This window comes from Brachionichthys hirsutus, chromosome 13, assembly GCF_040956055.1.
Source record: "Brachionichthys hirsutus isolate HB-005 chromosome 13, CSIRO-AGI_Bhir_v1, whole genome shotgun sequence".
Taxonomy (NCBI): domain Eukaryota; kingdom Metazoa; phylum Chordata; class Actinopteri; order Lophiiformes; family Brachionichthyidae; genus Brachionichthys; species Brachionichthys hirsutus.
The window spans coordinates 5,099,567-5,119,575 of record NC_090909.1 but is presented as its reverse complement, the minus strand read 5'-3'; the positions used below and the strand labels follow the sequence as shown (position 1 = coordinate 5,119,575).

Genomic DNA, 20,009 nt, shown 5'->3' with positions numbered 1-20,009 from the left:
GACAGTGACTGAGACTGTTGGTCGTTTGATGTAGAGGAGCTAGCCATGATGCTGAGGGATGATTAGTATGTCACCACGGTAGCTATCACCGACGTGTAAAGAGAGTGTATTCTGCTGGTCCATCTCGGGATCATTTGTAAGTTCTCCCCAGTAGTCGTAGCCAAAGACGGATCCCTTTCATCCTCATATCTTTGGGCTTCTACTGTAGCTTTTGCTGCTGTTGATGCACTTTATTTGTGTAGCACCTTTCAAGAAACAGAATTCACAAAGTGATTTAACAAAAGTACAAAAACAAGAGTCAGGAAAATAAAACAATCGAAAAACAGTTAGCAAACACAATGTAACGATGTGAAGTTGGTGAAATACAATCTAAAAGCAACAGTGGCATCAAGGGGCACTGAGGAGACTGTAAAACAATAAAACAATGTGAAGATTAACATTTTAAATGAGTAAATAAGAACAACATCAGTTAAGAGCCAGCCTGTATAAATGAGTTTTTAAAAGAGATTCAAAATAACTGATTCTGCGAGCCGTATTTTACATCTCTGGTTCAATCTCGATGCTGCTGTTTTTGTGGTGGGTTTCTGTATTTATATGTTTTTTGACTTACCGTAGTCTATTTTTACTGCATAACCCTATAGCACGGCGCTGTAGTTTTGCATTTTATTATTTGTCATAATTGTATGTTTCATGTTGCACGATTGCACAGAGAAAAATTCAGAGTCTGTGAATCATTTCACTGACGACGGCAAATAAATCGATTATGAGTCTGAAATCGATTCTGATTCTGATCTCTATTAAGGAAATGTGATTCTCCTCTAAACTCTCGATAAGCTTTGGGATTAGCGTGTTGGGTCATGGAGGCCATGTGCTGCTTTGCAGTATTAAAGAGAGTAATATGTGTACTGTATGCTTGCATGTCTTTCCTGCTGCATCTGTTTCCCAGGTGCTGACACCTGTTTGGACATGTTTTCAACATACCCTTCAAATATAGCTATCAGTGTACGTGTGCATGAATATGCACGGTGGGTATGTCTGCATCTATTTGTTTCATGAGCTCCCTTTTGCAACAGGGATTGTCAAGCAGGTTATGTACAGTACATCTACTCGTACTGTATACACACACAACCCATTGTTGAGTAGCCTCTGGCTGCTGCACAAACATCAGGCAGTATGGGAATCAGAGTCTGACACCAATTATGCAGAAATGGTGGAACCTTGTTGCTAAACCCGACATGCCAGTGGGTTGCTGTTTCTCCTCTGCATCATCTGCAGCTGCAGGCTCTCTGCACACACACACACACACATGGAAGGTGTGGAAAGGTATTAAGGTTCTGGAAGCACACTAATGGCACAACAAGTACCGGATGACTAGACTATCGGATGACTAGAACATAGATTGCCATTCAGCACATTTTAAAAGATGTCTTGAGAAAATGGCTGCGAGGGATATTTAAACTAAGCTAAGCTTAAGCTTTCCCCACGTGAAAGATGCAGTGCCAAACACTGCTCCCTTAAAAGGCTTGAAATGAAATACTAGGGTTTGTGTTACAACAAGTGCCTTCTATTGAAACTAAAGTGATTGCAACACAATCAACAATAAAAAAGAAGAAAAGTACTATTTCTGAGAAAACAGATCTTTATTTGAATAAAGCGGCGCTTTGGGTTCTGTGAAACACAATTTAGCGGTTTTATTTTGGTTGCACCTTCATTGCCTCAAATTTGACTGTTACGTAAGAAAAAAATAATAATCAAACGTGCATATCACTAAGATGCTTGCCTTTTTTTATTTTCTTGAAAGTAAATGAGATTTTTCGAAGTTTCCTACATGATATAACTTCTTAGAGCTCTGCTTTTCTTTAAGTAAGTCCTTAATGTTGAGTGGCCTGTGTCAACATCACCACCAGCCTCTCAGTTGCTCTAAAGTACCCATCTCTATCTTATTTGTGTTCCAAAAGCCTCCAAGCAAAATATTATTCTGAATCCACGACAGTGAGGCTGGCACACATAGTCACACACACACACATATATACACACATGCACACCCACGCATAACTACAATGCATTTCATATCTAGTGGATCACCAGCTGGCTGACAGTTGTCTGTGCCTAAGTAAAGAGAAGCTATTTGGCAGCATCATCTCTCTGATGTCTAGACTGTAACCATTAAATGCCTTGACAGGCAAATCTTCTTGACAGACATGGCTGGAAATCGGTTGAATGTTCTGGAAGTAGCGTCTGTGATTCACTTCTAAATGTCATTTGTTTACCTCCTTTATTCTTGCCCTTAACCATGATTTTGTCTTCCGTCCATTATTGAATTCTTCCTTCACATCATTAACCTGATTGATTGCCTTAAACGGACGGTAGTTTCATTAAATCCTGAAATTGTCAATAGTTTGGAAATAATGAATGTATTATTTTTAGGGTTCTCCCCATCTATGACAAACAAAATATAAACATTTGAATAACATTTTGGAAAATTGAGGTTGAAAAGGTTTTTGTACAACCACCAATTTGTTCCATTAGCACATTTACTTTCTTTTCTTTTTTTTACAGAATTGTTTCATGGAGGAAATCTTTTTTTATATACAAATGAGAACACTTTATTTATTTGTTTGTGTATTTGTTTATTTATTTATTTATTATTATGTTAGAAAAGCTTGATGTTGAGCTGATTTCTGGAAGAACATATTTTGCATTGTGGTTGGAAAAGATACACAACTGTCTGATTGGCCAGCCTCGCACCTGAACCTTATAGAGAATATGTGGGGTATTTTCAAAAGGAAGATGAGAGACTCAGACCAGATGATATGCATGAGTTGAAGGCCAAGTTTTCTGCATTATAAATGTAACTAATCTTTAAAATATTCTAATCTTTTGAGATGCCAGACTTTTGACTTTCATGTTATTTCATGGCCTGAAATTAAAACTGAATTTTACTTTTTCAATTTATCTTTTTTTTCTTCAATTGTTCGAATATAATTACAGGAAAAAAATAACTTCTATGATATTCACATTTCTTGAGATGTACATGAAGGAAAGTGTGAACACTATCTGAAAATAAAGCAACTTTACCCTTTCTTTGACAGTCTGCATTTCCTCGTTTTCCACACGGAGGAGGTCCATGACGTCCTTCGTATCTGGGATGGGCCCCAGGACGGAGGTGTCCTGCTTAGGGAGCTGAGTGGTTCAGCTCTGCCTCAGGATGCTCACAGTACCTTCAACGCTGTCAGCCTGCAGTTCACCACGGACTTCTTCACCAGCAAGCAGGGCTTCGCTCTTCAGTACTCTGGTGAGGAGGCAGCATGATATGGGGGAGGGATAGAAAGGCAATGTTAGGCTGGAAAATTGTTTTCATTTTGGCAAGGTGCAGAGAGAAAAAAGAATAACCATTTTTCCCTTGCTGTTTCAGTATCGACTGCAACCTCCTGCAATGACCCCGGCATGCCTACTAACGGGACCCGTAGCGGGGATAGCAGGGAGCCCGGGGACCATGTGGTTTTCCAGTGTGATGCTGGCTACATCCTGCAGGGGGCCAGAAGAATTACCTGCACTGAGATCAGCGGTCGCTTCTTCTGGCAGCCTGACCCTCCGACATGTGCAGGTACGATTTGACAGTGTAGTCAGCAGTCAGGCCGTTAATGGTGCTCCATTGGTTATAATAAGAAATTTCAATGTTAGCTAGCCATATATATTTCATAAAGACAAACGAGCAGTCTCAGGCAATCTCTATCTAATGCTAGTTAGAATTTTTTGGTAAATGACAACGTTGTACTAAGCCAGAGTGTGGGAGAACATTGAGATTGAGGAGAAGATTTGAGGAGAGGGTTATAAAAACTTTATGATTTTGCACAGACTTCTGAAATTATAGAATCAGACAAGAGATCAGATTACCGGCCTCTGTCACACCTCACGCGCTTTGTTTTTTTACATTTGATCACACTTGATATCCTACAAGCAGTGTAATTTAACTAGCACAATTAAGACCTTATTATCATCTTATGTGATTAATTAGTGCTAAGGCTAATTCGCTTGATCTTTTTTTTGGTGTGAGGTTGTACAGAATAATCCCCTGAGAGTTACAGGTGAGATCTTTGTTGAACAGTGTCAATGGGTACTAGTTGTGTCTCAGCTGCATACAGTTCATGTACCAACTATAGATTACAGCTGAATGTTGCATTTGCTCTTTTAAATTGCTGCTTCTTTTTTTAAATATTTGGAAGCACTTTGCAGTGACGCCAAAAATATTAGTTGAAGTGTGAGTTTATCACACTATTGCCTTATTTAATTTTTCTTTATGTTGAAATATTTGCTCTTATAAATAAAAAAACATGAATATTAGAAAAAGGAAATTAAATTAAATACCAACTTAAAATTATTTTATTGACAGAATACGTTCATGAATAAACAGTCCAAAACTGTCGTAATGTTGTTTACTGCCATCCGTCTCTTCCCATTCATACTGTAGCTCCATGTGGTGGGAACCTAACTGGTCCGAATGGGCTGATACTTTCCCCGGACTATCCAGAGCCGTACCCCCATGGAAGGGAGTGTGACTGGACAGTTACTGTCACACAGGACTATATCGTCTCCCTCGGGTTCAACCAGTAAGTTGTGCACTAATTGCAAAATGTGTATTTGGGCATTTAACATAAGTGTACAGTTATTTTGCAGAGTATTTCAACATTTAACTTCATATAACAGGGGTAGAATTTCTCATTATGAAACAGTGGTAGTAAAATATTCTGTGCAAGCTTCAAATATTCATGTAGATTGAATTCACCCCTCTGTTCTCAGATTCAGCTTGGAGCCCAGTTATGACTTCTTGCATATCTACGACGGACCAGACTCGCTCAGCCCCTTGCTGGGTAGTTTCTATGGCACAGATGTTCCAGATCACATTGAGAGCAGCACCAACATGCTCTTCTTGGCTTTTCGCAGTGACGCTTCCCTTAGTAGTAATGGATTTGTGCTGCAGTACACAGGTGGGTGCCTTATTTATAACAGCAATGCCTTGAATATTATATTATCTGGCAAGTTGGGCACAGCTATCAAGTTCGTCTGGAAACTTGGCCTTCTTGTGTCTCAATTTGTAAGAGGTTCTCGCCATTTCAGCCTTTTAAGATTATCAACAAAGTGAATTTTGAATAGCATGTGCAGCTTAATCCTCCAAACAATTCATTTTTCAAAACTCTTCCTCTGGCAGGTCAAGAAAGGATTTATCCTCTGCAGCTTATCGACCTTGCAAATTGTTTCTTTTAAACTCTCTCTTGTGTGGAGTCCAAAGTCAGTGAGATTATTTTTGTGAAATACATTTCTTCAGTTGCAGTGTCCTGAGCACCATCCTTCCATTTGTGCCACATGTTTTTTTTTTTTTGTAGTAATAGTATTGATCTGCTCATCCTCCAGCAGTTTACTAACACAGGGAATTACAAAAATGAAAAGCTGACAGCATGTGAGCTTAAGCTCTTTTTGATCAGTGCTCTGCAGCTGCACATAAGGCGTCTCATAAATCAGATCACACGCTGTTTGTTGTCTTGCGTCTTAGCTGAGCTGACCACAGCATGTTGCTTGGGTGGAGCGAAATTTATTTATTACACATGTGGTGCAGAACGATCGGAGGCTCCACAGAGAGGGCCGACTGGTTCATGGATAATGCAGCATGCCGCGTTTTTGCATATGCGTTTCAGCCTCAAATGGTCGACACAACAACGCCTGTGTGTTAAAGCCTTTTTTTCCTTATAACACGGACACTCTAAAACAGGACATCTTCATTCAGGGCTCTGCTTGAGAGAACAGTGTAAAATCTTCCTCAATCTTTAAGCCTCAGTTAGAGCTGTTTAAGGCGTCAGACATTTAACCAATTCCGGATTGACTGCGAGCTCTATGCTCTTTGGCTGGTATTAAAGTGGGATTTGATCGACATAGACAGCTCAGTAGATTTCAGAAAGCTACGTGCTAATGCCATGCAGCTCTTTGATTCCTCACAAATGGATGAGGCGCAGTGTTTTATTTTCAGATTCTGTTACAGAGTCTGCCCCTTAACTCTCGCTGTGATATATTTACTGCAGTGTGTGATACAGTTTGTAATATCGTATGGCCAATCTGGTGGAGCAGATGGACCCAGTGTGCGCCCCAGAAAAACTCCCTCTCCCCGCGACCGATTCTCCACACTAATGAACCATAACCAAATAATGCATAAATTACCCCATCAGTTTTAGACAAGTTGGCACAGAAGTGTGTTTGCATGAGATTTGTTGTGTTATTTGGTGAGGAAGCAGCACATTGACAAATTGACCCAGCCAGTATTTGGTTGCCCTGTTGCTAAAAAAATGTGTTTTACAAAATATGCCTGAGGTGCTGATGCCCTCTTTACCAAACAGTCGTCATGGCTCTCTGTTCGCGTGTCTCTGGCCGTGTCTGATTTGGCACTCCTGCAAAATAAATGAGCAAAAAAAAACAAAAAAAAATCTTCCATGCCTGAGCCGCATTTGAATAACGCAGACAGACACAAACATGGGCAGACGCACACGGGGAAAAAAGGGAAGGAAAACACACACGCACACACACACAAGCACCCACAGACATGCATCTGTCTAACTCAATACCTTCACCAGCTCCTAGGCTCATTTCCCTTTTACATCCCCTTACACTGCCTTGAATATTTTACAAAGGGGGTGATTCCACCCGTCCCCTTTCTCTCACACTTCCGAATGCCCCAGGGCAAGGCTTCTTAAACCGCCCTTCTTGTCTGTGTTGACTGACCTTTTCGCTACTCGGGCCGGTTCACACGTAACGGCGTCCACATCTTTCACACCTCTGCTGTCCCTTGCTACATGTGCCAGTTTAATGAAGCCGATGCCGGTGGAAGGTTCAAGTCTAAATAGGCCAGTAAAAGGGCTCAACCTGTCTGGAGCTGTTACACTGGGGGGGGGGGGGGGGCAGATGGACCACATCCCTGGTCCCAGCCATACTGTCAAGTCAGGAGTTCCCCGACTTTCACCTTAGCATCTGCACAGTTATACAAGTGAGACGGTGTCTCGCGACTCACTCGCCTGCCACACGTCTGTCCCATGCACCTTTCAAGATAAGGAGGGCACAGTTGGCCCTTCGTGGTTGTGTGTGTGTGTGTGTGTGTGTGTGTGCGGGGGGTGGGGTTATTGCAAAACTCAACAGTATACTATATACTGAATGCGACAAAGTAAAAAAAAAAAATTTTTAAGTAAACTAAAATATTGTTTAATGCACGGATGAGAAATCTTGCAGCATTTTGATCTTTACCCTCGTATGCAACAATATTGAACAAGAGTGGCATTAGAAATAACTATAACGTGTTCCGCACCGTTTCAAATCTTCCTGAATTCATGTTTATAAAATACTTCCACTAGTAGTTGTTGGGTGAGTTGAAGCTCTTACACATACTTTTGACAGGCACTTTCCTAACACGAGGTGAAATTGGACACGCCCTCCATTTGTTCGTGGTGAACTAATCAAATATTGAATTTCCAGTGAGAATGTGTTAAATATTGAACTGAAACACTGTTGACATCTTTACTCGTTATCTTTAGCTGTAAAATTGCGAAACATGGCAAATTGCTAGGTTTCCTTTGGCGTGCACATTTCCCACCCAACAAACATGCAATAGCAGATCGAGCAAGACGTCTCCCTTTACACCCCAGGAGCAGTGATTGATAAATGTTCGAGATGTGGCGTGTTTGTGCGAGTGTGCGTGTGCGTTGTGCTCAAGAGGGAAAGCTGCCGTATGTGTAGTGTCTTCTCCAGTTGACTGCACAGCGACGGATTGGTGGTTATGTGGTTATGTGCCGTCAGCAGACCTTGGGCCAGAGCGGTGCCACTCTCAATCAGTTGTCTGTCCGTCTCCATAGACATACATACCTCCAGCCGCCACAGATGAAAGGGTACTGTCAAGGTCTGGAGAGAAAAGTGGCAGTCAGTGTGATATATTTACTGAAAGAGAAAAGCATGGACTCGCTGGGGAAAGGGGGATTTGGGGAGAAAAAAAAGAGAATATCAGGAACCTTAGGCAGGAAACTATTTCTATTCCTGTGTTGCTGCTGCAGCAGCACGATGAAAGAGTTCTTTTTATGGAATACCAACACACGCTCCTTTCTATTGCTGATTTTCCACCGCGTTACTTCTCCACAGAGAACCCCAGGGAGTCCTGCTTCGAGCCAGGCCTGGTGCGCAATGGGACACGGGTGGGCTCCGAGCTCAAGCTGGGCTCCGCTGTCACCTACCACTGCAACAGCGGCTATATGCTAGAGGGAGACCCAACCCTCACTTGCATCATAGGGGGAGACGGCAAGCCGAACTGGAACAAGCCCAAACCCGTCTGCATTGGTAAACACCGACATCTACCTATAGATTTATCCCAATTAAACATACATGTGTGATTGCACAGTCCTTGCACAAAGCTATGTCTGTAGACAAATGTGGCCTTTGCTAACACTAATAGAGTCGACGCTGTTGCTTTGACTTAATGTAACTTTATTTTGCAGCAAAACCTGTTTCATCCCTGTTGGGCTCAGACATGGCTATCCTGCTCGACATATTCTAAAATGAAATGAAACTATAGAAGACGTTAAAAGGTGTTCGACTTCAAGCTAAACGCGCATTTACCGAAATATCGGATCAACATTTGATCAAAGGTATTTTCGAGGCAGGAGAGGAGATGCAGGCTTCGTCTCACCGAGTCTATCCCTTTGTATATCCACTATGCAATGACAATAAAGGCTTTCTATTCTAGGGACAATTGGAAAACATTGCAATTTTACTGTAGCAAACAACCAGGGACATATTTCACCCAAACTCCAATCAGACAAGAAAAGTAATTTAGGAGTAATGGAACAGAAGGGATGGGGGAAGCAGGATTTAAGGATTTAATAGAATGTCATACTTTTGGCTCTCAGACCCTCCTTTTCTCTGGGCCCTGTCTGCTCATGTCTCTCCCATGTGTCTTCTCCTAGCTCCATGTGGTGGGCAATACTCGGGCCTCGAGGGAGTGGTTTTGTCTCCTTCTTACCCCGGCAACTACAGCAGTGCGCGGACCTGTCTGTCCTCCGTGGTGGTGCCTAAGGATTACGGTAAGCAAAGGAAGAGCACTGTGTTTTGTGTCTCTGTGTGTGCACAGTCGTTTCTCTACAAAGCCAACGTGTTCTTACGCTGTGAGAAGAAAACACTGACAGATGCATCGGAGAAACGGCGTTTGGAGCTAACTTGTAAAAGCTGCCATATGCTGGGCATTATAACTTGCAATTAAAATGCATCGGTTAGAAGTTTGCTGTCTGTATTTTCCTGTTGTCCTATACACATAATTACACAGCGACTGATATTTCCCCGCATCCATCTGTCTCACTGCCATGCACGTATTTTAATCCTGCTGTGGTGGAGCAGTTCAATCGCCATCTCACACATCAGCCGATGCAATATGTCTAAAGCAGACAGACACACACATTCTCTCTGACAGACTCACACAATAATAAATAATTGGTGTCTGGATGAACCAGAGTCCATGAATTTTCTCTGCGTTTTGACATTTCCATCTTAAAGGTCACAGCTGGCTTCCAATATGTATCAGAGATGCTGGAGGTGCGGCAAATTATTCAGAGAGCAAAACAATGCGCAGTGTGGCGCAGCTCATACATGCAAATAGAGACATCTTTTTCACCTTCTCTTCCATATTGTCTCTTTTCTTCACTTCCTGTCTTTCATTCCGTCTTTTCTTAATCCCCTGTCCCCCCCGGTGCTTTAACAAATGATCGGAAAAAACTGTACCTCGAATGGAAAGCTCCTGTCCTAACATTGTTAAATTACACTAAACATCAGTGCGTGGCATGTGCTTGGCTTTAGGGTGCTTCCCCCCAGTCTTTCAAGGTCGTGACGCCCATTTGAGGATCCACCATCGCTCTAAAATCACCAGGCACCCATCCTTCTTTGACCCTGTCGGCAGCATATTTTTCTCAGCAGAGTCAGAATGTGAGAGGAAATTTAAATAATTAAAGCCCACATTTGCATTTTCCTGGAAAATGACAGTCGGGCCTAAGGCAGCACACTTCTTCGTGCAGAGTCAAAATTGCTCTTGCCTCCATTCTTGCCAATTGTCATTAAGCTGATGTACCAGCCCTAATGATGGGCTATTTTCCCCCCCGAACACAAGAGGATGGAGTGGGTGTCACTGCACCCACTGGCTTCTCATCACAGAGAGAGAGATGAAGGGAATACAGGAATATATGAAAGTAGTGAAGCTAAGAAGGAGAAAAACAGATGCTGAGTCATATTGAACAAGTTAAACTCTGAGGACAAGGCCCTGCCATCGCAACTAACAGAGGCCATTAGTGTCCCCACTGCCCTCATCCTCTTCATCATTCTTCATCAACGTACAATATTAATGAGCCAGACTTAAGAGTCAATGTCAAAGGAAATAGGACCGAAGCAAGGAAAATCACAGAGTATAGCTTACGCTGCTTTTAGTAATGTCAGTTGTTAGTTGTGTTATCATAAGTGAAAGTAATGATTCACTCATTTTAAAGAAGGTAATTTGAATGCTCTTTGCATCTGCACACTAACTGACCGTTTGATAGCTCCTCTGTACAATTTCAATTGGATCTTAAGGTTTTCAATGTAGTGCAGTCATTGATGTGACATCATTTTAATTGGTAATTAATTTATGTCCCTTTCCAGTGGTCTTCAGTCAATTTGCCTTCTTCCAAACGGCTCTAAATGATGTTGTGGAGGTTTATGATGGGGCGACGCAGCATTCCCGTGTTCTCAGCTCCCTCTCTGGAGCACACACAGGTACTTGAAACACACAGATTGTGCTGCCTGTATGCATTTACATCATTTGGCATCTACTGTAGGAAATATTTCAGCAGATATAGAACTCTAAAAATGATGTTCAATCTAAAACAATATTTCCTTTCCACGTTGAACTGCATGCAGAGGATATGTCTGGCACCAATCCTTTGTTTCATACAGCTTTAGCATTGAGACAAATCAACAACTTTGATTAGCTATCTGGTCTTGCCATTATTCCCTGACATATGAGGCTATTTCGTAGAATTATAGTTGTTTTAGCGATATCCCTTTTTATAAGGATCCAGTTAAACCCAGAGACAAATAGCTGATGCAGACAGAGCTGTCTCATCTGCAGGTTAGCTCCAGTGAGCTGTGAAACAATCCAGCAATGATCACCACTTAAAGAACCACACGGATAACATATAACATCCTCACGAGGACTTACATGTGCATGCAAATTAGCATTTTACACCCATTCACTGTCAGGCATTTACACTGAGGAGACAAGTGGAATTAGACATGCGGTATTATGTAAGCTTGGGATCAGACCTGGGAAATGACATTGTCAATCGAGATTTCTCAACAATCAATAAGAAATAATGGCTCAAACTGTTTTTTCAAATGTTTCAAATAAGATGGCAAAAAAGTACGAAGAGGAAAAAACTAAATATAACTGAAGGAGAACAAATACGTACTACAGTATTTTAAAATGCCAAATGCATTGATATGACAAAACGATGTTGATAAAAGACAGCTTGAATAAGAGAGGGCAAAACAAATCACCTTTCATACATGGGTTAGTGAAAAGGTGGGAGTTCAAGACAGCTCTTCATTGCAGCTTGGCTGCGTGCGTGTGGTACAAAAAAGCAAAATGATTGCTTCGGTTTATGTCAAGGGCAGCCTCAGAAAATCTGCTTTACAGCCCAATAAACAGGATGCTATATTAACTGCATTTTCCTGGTGCCAGGTTCACAGTTCTTTAACCAGGCATGGCAGAGCAGAGCTGACAGAGTGGTAAAGGAGGAGGAGGCTAGAGTACACAGACAAGGTGCTGATGGACTGGAATACATTAGGCATGAAACAGAAGGGCATAATTATATTGTATCTATCACACAGATTCACATAAACTCACAAATACACAGACAGTTATATCTGGCAGCACTGGCAGATGTGAACTATTCCCACATCAGCTCACATCGCACAGACCGAGTTGAAAAAAAACTTTGCTATTGATCCCAATCACTGCCCAATCATGGATTGCTTTATTTTACACAAATTAATCCTGACACTTTCTTTACACTGACATATTTATTTATTTTACCTTTCTGTCTATTACACATTAACTACTTTATGCATTTTGATTAAACTTGGTAGAAAGGTTCTATGTGCAGTACAATTTTTAAATTGATCTACAGAGAAATGCTTTTAGATATTTTTGTACATTTTGCTTAAAGCGCTTGACGGATGACCTCGACACAGGGTGGAATAGTGGGCATTGTCCCAAACGAGGGACAACAATTGGGGAGAAACACAAAACAATTGGGGAGAAACATAAAAAGTTCAAAATTGATTTTTCATGAAACATGGATCCGAGATATTACATTTTGGGGAGAATCCCTCAAGAGGAAGCGAAAATGCTGACTCATTCACGCTGAGTATAAATGCATGGATGGATCCAAGTTCTAGGTGTAAGCGTTTAGGGTTAAATATTGTTTAATGCAGGAGCTGCATATATGATTTGGAAGGAATAATCATCCTTAAAAATCTTGTTTTGTTCAATAAATCCTGTATATTTATAAACAGGCAATGAGTATTACAGTCAGAGTTGAGTAGCTAAAACGAAACCCTTGCCCACCTTGATTTACTCAGGTGTGGTCACACATAGACAAATAAGTGAATGCCAAAATGAAAGGCCTGTGAATCATTTGAGTTGGTGTTGACAATCAGATGAGACAAAACTCCTGCAAAACAAGGACTAGTTTCTGAAATCAAGTACAGTATATGTATTTTAATACAATATTTTCAAACTTCTTTAAAAACCTCTGTCTAGAGACTAATATTGTTTTTTTTTTTTTATTCAGCCTCGTTTCAGTTTACTACTTACACGATGTGTATTTGCTACACTCATTTCACTCCAATCATGCTTCTGAAAAAACAATTATTCGAAAAATAAAAAAAATACAGTCCTTTCGCAATCCCCACTGGGCTAACTGGTTTTAACTCTAAATGTGCCTGAATCTTTTATACTGTTGCCTTTTACTGCTGCAATTAAACCGGTGCACCCAAACAACTGGGCTTTACATTTTGACCGTTGACTTCCAGCCAAAGTCGTGTGTTTCATTTCTGGCATTGTAGAAGTTCACATTAATTAAGGCCAGAGTGATTTGGACCAGGGTTGATGAGCTACATGCTGACACATGTTGGTCTGTCTTCTCTCGACGAATACCTGCCCTGCACATTAAATTGAAAAATTCCATCACCGTGATTTGGTCACAGCAAAGGATTCCTCTAATAATCTACCCAGCTTGCCCTGGAGACCCCACAGGAGAACTGGGACAATGATGGGGATGATGTATAAAAAAAAAACGATTCCATTGGTGCTATCTTGGATCTTAAAGGTGCAGATATACTGTCATGCAAAAAGAAAAAGTGAATGTGGTGCACGAAGAGGAGAGGATCTCTGACACTCAGACATGCAGCTGTTGCCTCTGGGCTTCAGCACTTTTGCCGCCCACCACAGTGTGACAGCAAGCAGACACAGAGTAATGATATCTGTTGCAGTGAACCAGTCAGCAGCACAGCGAGAGAAAGGTGGTGGCAGAGACAGAGATGCTCATACTTCCAACCAGGCCTGCTGTCAGTCAGGAACTATATATATGGGTTTATCCTTGTGTTTAATTACCCTGCAAGGAAGTGGTCATATTATGAAATACCTTCATTTTGAGGATTTGACTCAGTCAGAGATTATAGTACTTACATTTCTCAGAAAATACTGTATTCCATAATCACACAAGCCCAAATAGGATTTAGACAGTATTAATGACCTGACCAACCAAATGTGATATATATATATATAAATAAGACTCCATTGTGTTTCAACCATTATCAATGACGTAAAACACAGGGGTGATCTCTGCATCTGGTTCAACAGTAATTCATTGCCTGTAGATTCTCATATTGCTTGAACGAGTAGAACAGAAAAATAAATGAACTTTAAATTAGAGTTTTTAAGCACAATGTTTAAGGCTCATATGCCCATGAAGCCGCTTCTCAGCTCCATGAATTTGACCTGGCGGGCTGTGGTCAGCTGTATACATGGCACGATGCTATCAGTGGCAATAAACAGGGACCCCATACAGTCAGGATGGAGCTGAAAGGAAAATCGTTGGCTATTCAAAGCATGGTTCTTAATGAAAGAATAATATTAGGATACTCTAATTACTAACCATGCATTTGCATATATCGGTATGTCTTAAAATGCCATATGCATTTGCATATATCGGTATGTCTTAAAATGCCATATGCATTTGCATTTTCACTGGTCTAAGGATATGTTTTTCAAAGTTTTCCTTCATTGTTGTACATGAGCTTACCTATTTTTATAAATATATCCATATATGGAGACCTGAAGTGTCTACTCTTTTCATTGAATTCCAAGCAATTGTCTTGTAACTTTAATTTCTGATGTTTAAAAAGTTGGACACAAACATGATGGCTGCATGAAAAGGCCGATAGAATGAACTTGAACTAGATTGCATAGCTGCTTCTACCTCATAATACAAACTGCAGCATCCCATACCGTGTCTTTGATTTTCTTTATCTCAGGTGAATCATTGCCATTAGCGACCTCAAACCAAATCCTCATTCGCTTCACCTCCAAAGGCCAGTCCAGCTCTAGGGGCTTCCACCTGGTCTACCAGGGTAAGTTTGTATACACTCATGTCTTCTGTCTTCTGGATTCACTCTCATCTAACGACTATAGATGAGCTGTAAAATGATTTTGAGAGGATTCACTTTTCACATGCTTGTGTGTTGGTGTTCATTGACGCTGTAGGAGTGCAGGATTTGTGACTTTTTCTTTTTAATTATTTAAATAATACACTGTTGCCTCAGTCAGAAGGTTTCGGGTTCAATTACTTTTCTGTGAAGAGTTTGCATGTTCTACCAGTGTCTGCGTGGGTTTTCTCCAGGTTCTCTGGTTTCCTCCCACCTCCAAAAACATGCATCTTAGATGTATTTGGTCACACCAAATACATAGATGTGAGTGGTTGTCAGTCTAAATGTGATCCCGCAATAGATTAATGAAGGCTCTTTGACAATCTTAGACAAAAATTCCATGTAACTTCTAAGGTATAATTAAATGATTATATGTCAGCAACAGAGAGCATCCACAATACAAGCACAAGGTGTTATATTTGATCCAAAATCTAATCAAATCAGTCGTTAATCACTGTCTTTTACTCCGTTCAATGAAGCTGTACCACGAACCAGTGCCACCCAGTGCAGCTCAGTCCCAGAGCCCAGGAATGGCCGCCGCATGGGCAACAACTTTGCAGTTGGAGCTGTGATCCGCTTTGAGTGCAGCCCAGGTTATGTGCTGGAGGGATCCAGTGCCATTGAGTGTTTGACCGTTCCCAATGCGCTGGCACAGTGGAACAGCTCCATACCCAGCTGTATAGGTAGAGTATAAATACCAACCTATGAATACCTACGCATACACCCTTATTAGTTTCCCTGTCTTTATAGGCTGCTTGATTGTCTTTCGCTAGACTGCAAACGTGCTTTCCTCTCCCTCTCTCTCATGTCACATCATGGGTTTCAAGCTCTTGTTAATCTGACGCAAATGTAAGCTGCCAGCTTTGGCCTGTAGCGATACATGATATGATGGGATTCAGCCACGTAACACGCAGGCGGCAGGCACTGCTGAGGGTCACAAATACACACAGACAGATACACAGACTCATATGGAGAGCTCCACTTGACAGATATTCTCACAAACATTGCATACAACAGATGCTTTTCCTCTGTCGGCAGATGTGTAAATGTGCAGATCAAGCTGGGAAGGCTGTTAGAAGACTGCAAACACTTACCGATACAGATAATTTCTGGAAGTGTTGGGAATGTTACCAGGAATAGATTATACAATTTTGGTGATGATCCAGATGAGATCCTGGATTATGGATCAGTTTGAAATGTTCAGTAACATCGCAGTCAATGGCGCTTCAACATTTGTTCCTCAATATCTCGGTTGATTATTGACCGATGTTTATGGAATTTGACAGTCATGTAGGGTGGGGGCCTCTATCTCACCAACAGATTTCATCTGGATCAGATTGAAAAAAACAACATTTATCAATTCAAAAATATGTTAAAAATACACAAATTCTGATTCACTTTTACTTTTCACGGTTGGTGTATAAAGATACCAAGAACAATTTATACCTTTTTAATGATGATCCAGATCACAATGTGGATGGTGTAAATCTAGTTATGAGGGGAATGAGCTGTTTGGTGGAGGTCTGTGCTCTCTGAGAATGTTTCTATTTTATTTAATTTACTTATCTGACCTTCTTCCTGTTTACAATTTTGACACACACTCGGCATTAAACCTACACTGGCCGAGGAAAAAAAATGTGAAGATTAATGATAACTCATCTTTTATTAATTTCAGGGTGCAATTTTATGTATAATTATGTGCACGTATCCAGTCTTACTGTCCTTCTATCTTCATGCATTCAATCCGGAATGATGATACATGCAGAACACTGCTGATATTATTAATATGGCCTTTTCATTCCTCTCACTTCTTACCTCCAGTTCCTTGTGGAGGTAATCTTATCCATCGAACTGGAACTATCCTATCGCCTGGCTTTCCTGAGCCATACCTCAACAGCCTCAACTGCGTCTGGAAGATCACTGTGCCTGAAGGATCAGGAATCCAGGTTTGCATAATATTTCCATTACATATTTTGTCCATTATGATAATCCAGTAATGAATCAGAGATGGATTCCGGCTTTTTCCAATCGTAGTGCATCTCAAAGAAATAATGACCGGAAAGTGATCCACAAATATAGTATGAATTTTGCAAGCCAAAGCTGTTGAGCAACATGCTAGGACTAGGTCATGCTAGAAAAGGGCAATCCACTCGCAACATGTGAGGCTCAGCTTCATGTGCTATGAGTTAATTCATTTGGCATATTCTTATTCTTTGATGCATGCATGATGGAGCTCCACAGGAACCTGTGCGAGGTCCCAAGGGATCCTTCCGATGGAACGTTTTTTAGTCTTATGCTCCAGCCTCTGTCGCTAATGACCTCTGGGCTGTCCCTCAGCTATTAGTTCCTCCACTTCCGATTACTGTCCTTGCAGGTCAAATACACAAGGTGGCCCGTAAGCATGCTGCCCAACACCAATATTGGAATAGCTTGGTGGTGAATTTAACCAAGAGAGCTGACTGTCCTCCCCACCTTCTCAACGGCAAACCATGACAGTGACACATCTACATACCCAACTGACATTATTGTAGTTTAGTAATGACAGATGACTTTAGGTTCTCTGGGGTGACGCCACAAACCAAAACACAACCCTGAACCCGATCCATCTCTATTCAGACTGCTGCTCACTGTCATCACTCTCACTTTTGCCCCTCCCTCCACCATTAGAATGGAGTGTCACGATGTAGAACAGAACTCAAAGGAGCTAGTGTCCTTGGCATCACATTTCACATTTGGGGGTGCCCCCCCCCCCAAAAAAATGAAAGATCAATCTCTCTCGGTCTCTCTGCTCTCTCTCTCTCTCTCTCTCTCTCTCTCTCTCTCTCTCTCTCCCCACCACCCTTTTAATTGGATCGTATCCGATCGATAACCATCAGAGTCCGAGGAGACGTGGGAAGAATGGACATGGGAAAGAGAGAAAGTCAGCCTCGGAACAAACGGAAGAGCAAAAGGAAATTGATAAAAATACTGAAGACATGGGAGATTTATTCAGCATTATAATATGAATAAATTATAGACACAAAAGAAACAGTGTTGCCCTTTCAAACATTCATTTTCATTTGTAATTGCTCCAGCCATTTTTCTCATAGGGATGTATGAACACCTACCTCCTCCTTTGGGTAGCATTCTAAAGCAAACTAAGTTTAATATTCATCATTTAGGCAGTGTTTATTAGATAGATACTGTTACTGTTACTGCTCTTCTCCCTTAATCACAGCCTTTACAAAAAATGTTTTGCTCTCTCTCAGATTCAGGTAATCAGCTTTGTCACGGAGCAGAACTGGGATTCGCTCGAGGTGTTTGACGGAGGAGATAACACTGACACCATGCTCGGCAGCTTCTCAGGTATTACCCTGCGTATGCATTTAATGCTTGATTGCAATGCCTATTTAACCTTGGACACAAAACATTTTTTTTTTAAATCCAATCATTTATTCCAAAACAAAAACTATGTTAAAGTATTAAACTGCTTTCTGAGTTGTCAAAGAGAGGGATCTGTATTTATCAAATAGCATATACCACTGTGAAAAGAAAAGTCTGTTTGCTACAGCTAGAATTTTAGAAACTCAAAATCCCATCCAGTGGCTGCTGATGTAGCCGTGGGATATATTTAGCTCACCCTGACGAAACCTTAATCCATTTCTACAAATGTTAGTCTTGTCAGTGTAGAGTCAGAGTTACTCCTTTAATATATATATATATATTACAATACTTGTGTCACTTTCTGAGTAGAGAAGGTGGGATCAACATGGAAATCTATTTTTGTTTGACCTTGAAACCAAACTACAAATAAATGAGCAACCAATGTTATGTAACACGGTACAAAATGTTATTGCTTGGTGATCTTGTTTTGGGGGGGGGGGGTGTTGTTTTCTAATTAGCAAATTATATTTTCCTATTCTTCTGTTGAAAAATCTCAAAAGTGAGCAGGTGAGGCTGCTTTAAACTTGACTGTATGCAGCTGTTTCTCCAAATATTATTTATACATATAATAAATATTATTATTATATTATAATATTTTTATTCTGATCCCTTGCTCATACGCAGTTGCTGCGCAAACACACACACACACATTCTTAAATCAGTAAGTACCGTAATAAAAAGAACATCTGTCCCAATATCGGGCGTCAGCGTATACAGCTTGTTGTGGCCGGACTGCGAGAGAGAGCAGAGCTAAACGCTACTATGAATCTTGCCCCCCCAGGCACCACCGTACCGGCTCTCCTCAACAGCACCTCCAACCAGCTCTACCTCCACTTTTATTCTGACATTAGTGTCTCTGCCGCTGGATTCAGGCTCGAATACAAAAGTAAGTGAAAAGAGTTGCTGCCACCAAATATTTTTGATGCTTTTTAATTATGTGAGTCTCATCCCAGAGATGGTATGACTCCAGAAGTTTTAGGTTACAAGTCTCGTAATGGCCAGACCGTGCCCACCTTGCTCTGACTCTGATTATCAGACGGTGTCACCATAGTTGATATAATGCCTCGGCTCTCCTCCGTGTGTCCCTTTACAGTGATGGAACTGTTTCTGTCATCTATTCTCAATCCCACAGCGGTGTCTCTGACAAACTGTCCAGAGCCTGTGGTTCCCATGAATGGCATCAAGGTCGGAGACCGTCTTCAAATGAATAACGTGGTGTCGTTCCAGTGCGAACCCGGATACACTCTGCAGGTAACGGTGGCTCCCTTCATATCAAGCACTGACCTTAGTGAAAATAATCACTACCATTAAGCTGTAGGATGTGATTGTGGTAAAGCCATAAGGGAAAATTCTGAGATTAAAATTCAAATTCAACAGTTTGGGAATATATTTATCTTATTTTGAGTCCTTTTCCTGAGAGTGAACAATGCATGTGCTGTTGATGTTGATCCATGTAGAAAAGGGACCCTTCTTAAGTTGTTCAGTTTAGTAGTTTTAAAGTTGCTCAAGTGCATTTAGTACAAAGCCTGAAGAGTCGTCAGGATATATATTCACCACCTTCTGTGTATGATGCGTAGGAAATAGTGAAATCCTCTGGAGCTTCTCCAGTTTGACTGCATTCCATACATCCTAATTATTGCCCTCGTCGTCTCCTGTACGTCAGGAAACAGATGGCAACATCTGTGGAAAACTCCGGATCTAATCACATAAACTACTTTTATTTGAAAGCTTTTTTCTGCACTCTACACCACGTAAGCCCATTGGGAATAAGT

At 41.1% G+C, this 20,009-nt stretch overlaps 1 protein-coding gene across 1 annotated transcript in view; it reads left to right on the top strand.

Annotated features, from left to right (window-relative positions):
- csmd2 (CUB and Sushi multiple domains 2) overlaps positions 1-20,009 on the top strand; it is a 133,763-nt gene that overhangs the window by 100,941 nt on the left and 12,813 nt on the right. The window contains exons 27-39 of the mRNA XM_068747573.1: positions 3,093-3,295; positions 3,416-3,607; positions 4,472-4,610; positions 4,801-4,988; positions 8,170-8,364; positions 8,991-9,107; positions 10,705-10,818; positions 14,644-14,739; positions 15,294-15,497; positions 16,636-16,760; positions 18,063-18,159; positions 19,019-19,123; positions 19,370-19,488. Of these exons, the coding sequence (XP_068603674.1) occupies positions 3,093-3,295; positions 3,416-3,607; positions 4,472-4,610; positions 4,801-4,988; positions 8,170-8,364; positions 8,991-9,107; positions 10,705-10,818; positions 14,644-14,739; positions 15,294-15,497; positions 16,636-16,760; positions 18,063-18,159; positions 19,019-19,123; positions 19,370-19,488 (1,894 nt within the window). The remainder of the gene's footprint in view (positions 1-3,092; positions 3,296-3,415; positions 3,608-4,471; positions 4,611-4,800; positions 4,989-8,169; positions 8,365-8,990; positions 9,108-10,704; positions 10,819-14,643; positions 14,740-15,293; positions 15,498-16,635; positions 16,761-18,062; positions 18,160-19,018; positions 19,124-19,369; positions 19,489-20,009) is intronic.